The 11,399-nt window shown below is 43.4% G+C and overlaps 1 protein-coding gene across 5 annotated transcripts in view; it reads left to right on the top strand.

The window, feature by feature from the left end:
• Positions 1-10,388, top strand: part of SIK3 (SIK family kinase 3) — a 212,998-nt gene extending 202,610 nt beyond the window's left edge. For all 5 annotated transcript variants that reach the window (XM_036220935.1, XM_016134918.2, XM_036220937.1 and 2 more), the window contains 4 exons: positions 4,585-4,748; positions 5,653-5,785; positions 6,658-6,827; positions 8,105-10,388. In XM_036220935.1, the coding sequence (XP_036076828.1) occupies positions 4,585-4,748; positions 5,653-5,785; positions 6,658-6,815 (455 nt within the window). In that variant the 3' untranslated portion in view covers positions 6,816-6,827; positions 8,105-10,388. The remainder of the gene's footprint in view (positions 1-4,584; positions 4,749-5,652; positions 5,786-6,657; positions 6,828-8,104) is intronic.
• Positions 10,389-11,399: the final 1,011 nt, after the last annotated feature.

Below are 11,399 nucleotides of genomic sequence, written 5' to 3' on the forward strand. Positions count from 1 at the left end.
AATTTAAGGGTAGATAACAGGGATGGCTAGTGTTAGTCAAGGAAAATTAAATGCCATCATATCAGTGTTCATAGTTACCTATTTCCTTTATGGTTGCTTGCTACCAACCAGTATGGAGCCAGGCTGTATATCAGGGCACCAAGCAGGCAGCATGCTAAAGATTTGCTTGAAATGTGTAGAAGTTTCAGGGCTATCCATGCCCCATGCTGCCTATAATCTCCCTATCTGCCACTCTAGAAGTAGAATTAAAGTTTATTTTCCTTCTTTAATCCATATACTCGATTTTTTTTTTTTTTACTTTGTAAATAAGTAAGTACAACAGCATAACCAGTTTACACAGATTACAAACTTGAACTCACAAAGAAAACCACATCTTCTCTGAGCTTAATCAGCTTCAGCAATATTAGTGGACCTCTTAGAGGGGTAAAATGACTGACTGGGAGGGTTTACCCCCGCAGAACCTATGAGAATATGCACACATGTCATTTATCTCATTTTTTCTTCCCTTAAAACCCAGTAAATGAGTAAGGACAAGTCAACATTGACAGATTCAACAGAGAATTGTGCAAGCTGCCCTAGAGTTCCCCAGGCAGGTGGTGGTGTGCATTGTGTTCCTTGTGTATTTTTTTCCCTTGAATGATCAGATGATCGTCCTCTCTTCTCTCAGCTTTATTATGGTAAATACCCGAGAATGCTGCTCTCAGAAGTCTTCTGTCTGCTAAGCTTGACATTTCCTCTAGTTACTGAGCTTGGCATAAAGGATGCCAAAGATTTGAGCCTAAATTTTATGTCCCTTGGTCAGCAGGTGATTCTATGTGCACCTTCCTCCACCCCCAACTGGTCAGTAGGTCTCATCTTAAAATGTCAGAAAGGACTTCTAGACTTGGGACTCAATGTTCTTACTAAAAGTCATACTTTACTTGTGTAGTCCTTCATCATTTATTAAAGACCCTTTCACATGTGTTATCTTCTGAGCCCCAAGACACCTGTCATTTTTAAGATGGAGAAACAGAGGTTAAAAGAGAAAAAAAATGGCTTTCCCAATTCCATACATTCTGTTGGTGATGGAGCTGCATCCTGACTTAAAGTGTCTTGATTCCCTAGTCTAATATACTATTTTTAATGCCTCCTCACCTCCCATTCTATACTTTCCGAGCATATCTGCCAAGCAAAAGATGCTAGCTCTTCTAGATCTTTGACCCATGGATTATACTGAAACTTGAGCAGACAGAGCCCTGGTTTGTTTGTCACCCAGTTCCTTTTTCATCTAGTTTTTGACACATTTGTCTTTTCTGAACCAGAGGCGTTTTCTCTGGAAATTAAAGTTTCATTAACTCATTTGTTCGCTTGCATATGGGTGGATTGTCCCCATAATTCTGGAAGTAGTGTTCTGTGATAAAATCACTTGTTTGTTTTTGTCAGCTGGCTCAGTATGCCCTATCCCCTCAGAAATAACATCTCTGAAATGAGTATGAGAATGCCAGTCTTTACTGAGCTCTTACAGTGTGCCAAGCTCTAGTAAGCACTTTACGTATCTATGGAGTTAAGTTCTTTTTTACAGATAAACTGAGACCCAGAAAAGTCAGGTACTCCTTAGGATCCTAGTGAAGCCAGGATTCAAGCCCAGGCCTTCCCCACCTCAGAGCTTGTTCTCATGAGCTCTAAGAGGCTGGGAAGTTAGGAAGTCTCACTGCATGATTTGTCAAGCAATAGCTTGGCTCTGTCTTTGTGATACCTCAGGTGTGTTGGCACCAGACGGGATGACTAGGAGGAAAGCAGACAAAGAGAACAGAATCCATGTGACTTCCCGAAAGGCAGGGCCAAAAGGAAGGGCGGGTGTTTGGGTTCAGAGAAACCCCATTTTCAGGAATAAAAATAAATTTAAAAAGAGAAAGGGAGGGAGAGAGGTGACTTAGCATGCATATCAAACAAACACATTGAGGATTCTAGAAGAGATGGAAAAGAATTAAATATCAAGAACCAGGACTTTGTTAGCTTTCCTATTTTCTCATGTTCGATAATGAATAATTCTTTACAAATCTTTAAACAGAAGAACTCTCATGTTTTTCTTTGAGGGAGCAGGGAGGTACAGCTGTTATGATTTGCATCTAGTTCCTTAATCCGTAAAAAAATTAAATGGATGGTGCTAGCCATGAAAGAAGAGAATCTAAGCATTAGAAAATATTTTGAAAAAGTAAGAAGCAACTATTCATGTTGCTTCTTGGCAAAACAGAAGAGAGCCAGTACATCGCTGCATAAAGCAATTGTTGCACCACTTCCTGCCAATGGTTTTTGTTTGGCCCGGGGGGCAGCACGTGATCCATGCCCACTGAGAGGAATTGGGCTGGGTGGGTAAGACGGGTAAGCTAATCCCACAGAGCAAATCTTGGTGTAGACTTTCTTTATCTTCCTCCCTCTGCTGTCTTTTAGCTTTTAGTAGCAAAAGAGTTGACTTTTGGCTATTCCTTTGACCTCTTTGTCCATAAAACTTTCAAAAGATTGCTCACTGCTTTTATCTTTGGTACTGGGGAAGCTCCCCTTCCTCTCATTTTCTCCAGAATGTTTTGCATTACCAGCAATGTGCACGTCAGCTCCCCTCAGTTCCTAGTCTACCTCAGCCCCTAAGCCCAGGCCTAACCTAGGTTGTTAAAGGGAGACCATTTGAATATGGAGACCTGAAACCCTTTACCCACAACACAAGCAGTGTGCTTTACTGCTATTATTCAAATAGCTACTGGAACAGTACAGTTAGCACTGGGGCTATGTTTCTTGTTAAACACTATTTTAAAACCTGGTCTTACCAATGTATATTTTATCAGAAGATAGACCCAGTAGTTCCCAAGGAGATTTTACCCAAAAAAGCAACCAAGCAAATAAAACACCTGTTCAGGTGTCAGGCTCTTAAGGACTGGAGCCACATGTGAAACCAGGAGAATCTTATCAACTTCGGTGTGGCCCTGGTAGTCTTCTTGACCATGTTTGGTCGAGAAAAAAATATTTATTCCTCTTGAACTCCTTTTCCTTTTCAAAATCCAGTCCATAGGGTTGCATGACCATAACAGGATACTAACCCATATTGAGAAAACATTTATTAATATCGGTTAAGGAGATAATTATTAAATACTGGGTATAGGACAGTGTTCTGGATTACTGAAGGCTCACAGATGTGCATAAGATGCAATTCTTGTCCTCGAAGAACTTACAGTTGACTATGAATGATTACAAGATATATACAATTGAACATGGTGCCAGGAAAAATGTTAGAGTAATCAGAATTCAATAAAGTCTTCTGACACTTAAAGGAAGGAAATATCTATGTTTTAAAAGGAAAGTTTCATAAAGATGATAACATTTTCAGTGAACCTGGAAGAATGGTTTGATTTAGATTGGCAGGAATGGAAGTAGAAGAACCACACGTTTCCATGGAGAGGGATAACAAGGACAAATGCATAAAATTGTGAATGGGTGAGGAGTTAAGTGGTCCCATTTGACTAGTGCTTAGAATATGGGGAAGAGTAGTATGAGGTACTCATTATAAGATAGGCTGGGAAATTGGTGTGAAAATCAGGTTTTTAGACTACCCTATAGAAAAATTAATCTTCGTAGGATAGTGGTAGAGGGATGGTTAAGAGGTTATTGTAGTAATCCAAGCAAGAGGTGATAAGGTAAGGCTTTAACAGAGCAGTAAGATTGGAAAGAAAGGGACTGAAATGACCAACATTGCAGAGGTAGAATCTTTAGACTCATGGTGATGCAGAACCAGGAGTAAAGAAGTAAGGAGTAAAGGACCTTAAGAGCTCACACCTAGATTGGGAAAATGGGCACCAAAATAAGGATCTCTAAAGGAGGATCTGGTTGTGGGAGAAGTTGATGAGTTTGGAATTAGATATGTTAAGTGTTATATGTTCGTTAGATATCCATTAAAAAGCTATCTAGTAAACAGTTGGAGCTATGGATCTGGAACTTCAGTGTTTCAGTGATTCTTTATATAGAAGCAATATAAGTGAAACCATGAAAATAGATGATATTGCCAAAGTACATGTGGGGAGAGAGAAGGTCAAGGATAGAAATGCAAAGAGTGGAGGAGCCATGGAAGGAGTTGGGAGCAGCAGTTTGAGAAGCAGAGGAGAGAGAGGGCTAAGGTGGTACACTGAGCTAGAAGCCAAGGAAGGAGAGAGAAGGCATCCACAGAATGGAGGCCATCCTCCAAGGCTACAGGTTCCTGAAAGCTTCAAGAATGATTCTTATGTACATCTAGGTTTGGGAGCATAGCACTGTCAAGTCAACAGAGAAATGAACAAAAAAGAAAAGATTTGGTGAGATCCAGCCAGCAGCCAATATGTGAGATTTTTCTCCTAAGGGCAGGATCCTTTCATAAGGAGGCTCAAGTTTGCTATAGGACTTAGGGTTGGCAGGCCGGTCCAGGCTCCTCTAAGCACCATCATCAGTGACTGAGGATTAGTAGATAGTGTACATGTGGTCTCACCATTGTTCATTGTCCTTTGCAATACATTTGTTTGATAGGCATTGACAACGTTGAGAGAAAATCTAGGTCTGCTGACCCTTTTTGCTCTGTCTCCTCAGAGTCTGTCATAGGGAACTGCATGGATAGAAGTTCTACACGACAAGCACTAGAGCTGCCAGATCACAATGGACTTGGGTATCCAGCACGCCCCTCAGTCAATGAGCACCACAGGCCCCGGACTCTCCAGAGACACCACACAATCCAGAACAGTGACGATGCTTATGTATGTTGGTCCCCTCCAACTTCTCAGAAGTAGGATCCAACCAATCCCATCCTTGAAATCAGAACTTAGTAATGTGGGGTAGCATGTGCTCCTACAGTTTTCATCCAGAGTCTAGCACCTCTGTGAACTAAGGAATGTGTCTTTGAAATCACCCTAACAGACCAGCCCTTAACTCCAGTAGAATCTCAGAATCTATACTCCAAATTTTAGACTGAAGAATCAAGAGTAGTTGCCATCTATTTCCTCTAGTCTCAGCTATTAAACTTCTCCCCAAACACTCTCAAGCCCCAGAAAATGAACCATGAGGCTCTTGGTGGTTTTTCTGGCAGCTGCATTGAACTCACTCAGATAACGGGAGCTAACCTGGCTCAGCAAAGCTCCACTTTCCTGGGGCAGTGCTGTCTAATGTGGTAGCAATGAGCCACATGGAAATTAACATGCAGTCCCTCAGTCACACTAGTCACGTTTCAAGTGCTCAAGAGCCACTTGTGGCTAGCAACTCCATATTGGACAGGGCAGTAGACATTTCCTTCCTCACAGAGAGTTCTCTTAGACTGTGCTGTCCTAAGACAGATTGTTCTTGTTGATGGGGATAGGTCAGAAACCTAGTTTCGGAAGGCCATATAGCTGTCAACGGCGTCCATCCACCAGCTGAGATCCACCGTACCCTCTTCCACCCAACCTGCTCCATAGGGGGAAGCTGTGATAGCTTCTCACACTGTCACTGTTCAGCATTCCCCTTCATATGGCACCGAAGAGGGAATCTGAGTGACACTGCTTGGGAGTGGTGCCTGAGGCTGCCCATTGCCTGGGCTCTTTTAGAGGGAACAGCTGTCTCTACGGGTCACCTGTGAGTGGCACGTTCTCTGGTATCCTTACTTCTTTTCCTAATTGTTTCCTGCAGGTGCAGCTAGATAATTTGCCAGGAATGAGTCTCGTGGCTGGGAAAGCACTTAGTTCTGCCCGGATGTCAGATGCAGTTCTCAGTCAGTCCTCGCTCATGGGGAGCCAACAGTTTCAGGATGGGGAAAATGAGGGTAAGGGGCCTTACACATGGGGCACCCCAGAAAAGTTCCTGGAGCCCCCGCTTCCATCTTCACCAGTGACTGCTCCTTTTTTTCTGTATAAAGAGTTCATGGGATGTCACAGCATCACCAACAGGTTCTTCCCTACTCTTCCCTACTTCTTTTCCACCCAGCATGAGTACATAAAGGAATACATCTTTTGGTTGAATGCAGGGGTATTACATTTCTTTTTACATGCTTTGTTATGATACTCCTTTAATAACTGTTAAGGGCACTGTGTCCATAGGAATATGTCTGCCTTTCTTTAGAACCAGTAAAGGGAATAATAGATACAAAGCATAGGCCTTGGAATAGACAGGTCTGTAGTGAATCCTGCTTCCGCCCTTTTCAGGCTGCATGGGCAAGGCACTTAGCCTTTCTGAACCCCAGAGTCCTCCTATGTAAAGTGGCAGAAGCAATAGAGCCTATAATCTAGAAAGTGTTCTGAGCATCAGTTGGCTTAGTGAGTTTAAAGTACTTAGTACAATGCCTAGATCACAGAGAGTGCCCAGTAAGCACCAAACTAGCAGCAAAATTATCTTCTCCATTAAAGAGGGAAGTCTGTCCGGAGGAACAGTGTTTTCTGTCTTCTCCCACACTGTAGTTGTTGGTAGGGCTTGACAGGGGGAGACAGTAAAGGAAAGGGGGAAAACGAACACTCCAGAGATGACAGGAAGAATCCTGGTCTCCAGCCCCCAGTCACTAAACCCGCTGAGGGCCTGCTAATGAGCTAGAATTTAGGGCTGGCAGTCAGGCTGTGGGTACTCAGACATCTCCCTCCTCTCTCGCTCTTGCCCGCCTACCACCCCAGCTCCCTGCAAGTCTCACATGTTCTTGTCTTGCAGAATGCAGGGAGAGCCTAGGAGGTCATGAGCACCTAGACCTGACTGATGGTGGCCAGCATTTGAACTCCTCTTGCTACCCGTCAACGTGTATGACAGACATACTGCTCAGCTACAAGCATACTGAGGTCTCCTTCAGCATGGAACAGGCAGGCGTGTAACAGGAGCTAAGAGTAAGTGTTATCCAGGCCGGGGCCAGGCCAGGGCCTCCCCAGCCCTTTGGCCAGTGCCAGGACCCTGATCCCATCAGGGACGTTGCTTCCTGTGAACTCCACAACACCACTGTTTCCCTCCTGGTCTTCCCATCTCCCTGCTCTGTCATTAAGCATTGTGCTAGCTGTTTAGGGGTATGGGTAGGAGCATATAGAAGAAATGCTGGCCGTCGTCACTTGGTTTAATTATGGGGGATAACACGCATGTCTTATAGGTGCTGTAACAGCCTTCACAGAGATGGTAAGTGAGCTATAGGCTTGGAGGATCGGGCACCTCTGGGGTCAGGATAATAAGGAGCAGAGGCAGTCCTTGAACTCAGTCCTGAAGAATAAAGCCCAGAAAGAAAACACATCCAGCTGTATGTTTTAAGGTTGTGCTGCAAGGGTCAGAATATTCTAGACAGGAGAAATAGGTAGGCGATCAGAGGCCAGTGGTAGAAAACCAGTAAATTGGCCAGTTTGGCTGGAGTAATGCCTAAACGAATCTAGTAGGTAGTATTGGTTCTTTGAAAACTCTGACAGAAAAGACTTGATGAAAGTTCATCTGTCTGGCAAATCCGAATTAGAGTCTCAATATGGCAGACTTTTTAAAATACCTGAGGTAAAGTGAACCAGTCTGTTTTTTACTGGTCTCAGCCTATTAATAACCAATGCTCTGGCGGGACCAGTCTTTGTGGTTCTTACTATGATTGTAAGGCACCCTTCAGCAGTAACCTTCGGAAAACTGAAAAGATGCAGGTTTATTATTCGCAAGAACTGGAAACAGCACACCTAGGGTCACACAGCAAGATCTCGGGTAGAGAGGGAGAGGCCAAGCTTATGCATAGGCCTGGAGTTCTGCTTTTATTGGGGTCAAGGGTAGAGGCATGGGGTTTCCTGGCCTCAGTATTTGTGAATTTAAAACATAGAAGGGCAGGAATTTAAAGCATGAGAAGAGAAAACAAATAAGTAGCCCAAATGGTCAGTTATTGAAATCAACCAAGATCTCTAAAACAAAGGAGTCTCAGTTGGAGGGGACCTGCTCCTTATCTCTAGTAGTGTAGCTGCCAATATGTTTATTCAAGATAGTCTTTGAAGTAGATGCCTCTTTGAAATGGATGCCTCAACAATCAAAGTTTAAGTTAGGCACTTGCATTACAAAAAGAAAAAAAATCAGGGCTGTTTAAAAAAAAGTTTCCAGTGCAATGGTTGAGTCTTTCTCTTTTCATACTAATTCTTCGCTGTCTGCTCTGTTGCAGGTTTGCATATAGCTCGGGAATGAAAAGGTTGACTTTAAACCAACAGTATCTAGCAGCATTGCGCCAAATTGCTATTGTGTCTCTCTCCACCCAGAATGTCGAAGCTCCTTTCATCACATTTGGTTCATCAATGTGCTGTTCTTTTGGGTTCTGAGGGGGTGTTGCCACGTTTGCTTGTATGACCAAATCACCAAGGAAATAAACAGGAAATCCACGTTTGCCACCTTTTGTGAAAGTGTATTTGGTGTATTGCAGTTGGTGGTTTGGTTCGGTTGGGTTTGGATTTGGGTTTGGATTTTTTAATTTTTTTTTTTACTTCTCTTTCTTTTTTCTCTATCTTCCTTTCCTTTCTTTTCCGTTCCTTTCCTTCCCTTCCTCCTTCCCTCCTTTCCTTCCTTTCCTTTTTTTGAGACAGAAAAGCAAAGCAGTTAGAATACAGGGAGGCCAGGAGACCCAGAGCCACTCCACTCCCCAGCCTCCATCCACAGAGCACCTTCCAGCCCTCTGCATTGCTCTTCCACAGGAGCAAAAACTAAAGGATAACATCCTCTGGAATCTTAGTGGCTGGGAAAACAGAAAGAGGAAAGGGTGGTGGTCTCTGGCACTTGGAGAGCCAAAGGAGAAACACCAAGCCTAGAACTTGGGGAGGTCTTTACTGCTGACATCTACTGAAGAACATAATCTGGTCCAGCCAAGATCATATCAAAATGTTAGTGTGGAGGCTGGGAGTGACCTGAAGTTGATGGGGTGCCGATTAGAATATCTCAGTGTGAGCCTTTTCTTTGGTGTGTAACTCAGTTCCCCTCTTATAACCTGGAAAGTCAGAGTCCTTTACCATCCTGCTGGTTCTACTCATGAACACCCAACAATGGTACACTATGCTTTTGTGTCAACTACATTCTCATTATATTGTGCTATAAAAAGGATTGTTTCTCCATATTCTATATATGTGTTATGTGTGTGTGCATGTGTATATATACACACACACATATATATACACATATATATACATATATATATATATATATATATATACAAACACACACTTTTCCCTTTTAGCCTCTTTGTCACAGGCAAGAAGACTAGGAGGCTGTCTTGGGCCCTGCCTCTCTCTTACCCTTCTCCTCCTCCCTGGGCATCCTCAGCCCCTATTTTAATTCTTGATCATGTAAGACTTGTTTTTGGTAAATGTTGATATTATTATTATTATTAATTAATTAATTAATTAATTAAACAAAAGTAATTTTGGTTTAAAAGAGAAATGTTTAACCAGATTCTGTTCTATTTGAATTGTGACTTGCACCTTTTGTTCAAAGTATTTTATTTACAATTGTAATTGTGAACAGTTCTTACTTGTGCCGGTGACAGACGTAGTGGTCTCCTTTCCCTAGTTGAAGCAGTGCATATGCAATAGCTATTGTTTGTGTCATTATTTTTCTTCACTGTTAGAAACCAAAGTCTTCTCTGCAGGCTGGGTGCTGACAAAGGATCTCCTTTAATCTTCAAAACAAGAAAGAGATGTTAAATATTCTGACTCTTGATGATCCTTCTTTCTGGGAAAGGAGAGTAAAAGGTCTCCAGTCCCCTCCTAGTCTTTCATCCTGAATTTGCACAGAAGAAAGCGGGTGCCCAGCATGGCCATCCTGATGTTGCTGACAGGATCCCCATGCAGCTTGTCCTTCTCACTGATATTGGCAGCTCAGCTCTTGGACCCGATATCCCTCGATGGGTTTCTGCAGTGCAAGAACCTTTCTTGGAATATTTCCCAGGTTTTCATGGTTTCCAGTCTCCCCTCCACTTGGTGGGGCCACCGGCTACTCACCAGAAGGAGGCTACCGAGAAAGCCTGAACAGTTTGACTTCTTTGGGGTCCGAGTCCAATGCCCCATACTGGCCCCCCACCCCCCAGCCTGTCCTGTTTACATGGGACCGAATTGACGGGACAGCAGCTGCCACCCTCCAGTGACCACCCAGAGGGAAGCCAGTGAGCCTGTTAACCGTGCCATCTTGCGAACTACACTTTTGAAAAATCATTGCTTTGTATTGTAGTAACCAATATGCTCAGTATATGTTGAATGTATATGAATATACTTTCCTATTTCTGTCCTTTGAAAATGTCAGAAGTATTTTTTGCTTTCTCATTTATGTTGAACTAAAAAAGGATTTAAAAAAACTCTCCAGACCCAAGTTGCATTAAGACCTATAGTCCCTTTTTTGTGGGCACTTACAGCTAGTAACTTAATTGGACACTAGGGGATTGTGAAAATAAAAACCTGATTACCATCTTCTGTTCCTATATTATTTGCCTTGTGGTTCAGAGTCTAGTTGGGAGAAGCATCCACATGGGTGGAGGCTGAAGAAGTCTACCAAGCAGAGGGTGGACCTTCGAGCAGTGCATTATCTCACCCCACCTTGTAAAAGTAGCATTCTCTAGAAGCCTGAACTCAGCTCCATACTTGGCCCCACGCACCTAGCTTGGACTCTGCCCTCTCAGGAGGGAGCATTTGAGTTTGCTGAGTCAGGTGGAAAACATTCCTTGAGAGGGTATTTTTGGAGTAGAAGGTCCTCAAAGACCTGGGGGCCTTTATGAAGTGACCCCAGTCAGCCCACTGTTAGGATAGAAAGGGGACTTTTCCTATCATTTTCCTTTTCCCATAATTGAACTACCAAGGGCAGGGTAGAATTTCCAGCAAGACCCCAGGCATGGCTAAGATATAGCCGATTGAAGGTCTTCAACAAATAAACATTACTGAAGCTGGAAATACTGATTCTCTAGAAAGAAGATTGAAAGGGAACTTTAAAAAGCTTTTGAGTCCTTGGTAGACGAGAAAGTCTTGGTGGGCCTGTTGAGAACAAGCGGGGTCTTCCGAAAATCATCTGAGTTTATACACACTCCCATGAAAGGCCGGGTGTCTCTGGAACCAATCAGTGATTTACCCAGATGCCTTCCGGCAACTTCTCACAACTTTTTGGAATAGGGGCCACTCCCTCCTGAAGTCAGCCAGGGTGTTTTGGGATGAACACAGAGGAATTGGCATTGCCTCTTGGATGTAGACCCAGAGATCTGAGCTCTAGAAAACAGAAGCCATGCTGACAGATCCTTCCTGACCTTTCTGACTTTGTGGTAGCCCCCACCCCACTCTGACTGCAGACGTCAAAAATTCCGAAGGCCGGAGTGCCTCCCAAGGAGCCAGACCTCCACTCGTGCTGGTCGCAGATAAGCTCTGTCATCACCTATCTCCTAAGTAGGAGGGCAGGAGAGAGTCTTACATTTTGTTGGTTACAATACCCTGTCC

Source organism: Rousettus aegyptiacus, unplaced genomic scaffold, assembly GCF_014176215.1.
Source record: "Rousettus aegyptiacus isolate mRouAeg1 unplaced genomic scaffold, mRouAeg1.p scaffold_m13_p_5, whole genome shotgun sequence".
Lineage (NCBI taxonomy): Eukaryota > Metazoa > Chordata > Mammalia > Chiroptera > Pteropodidae > Rousettus > Rousettus aegyptiacus.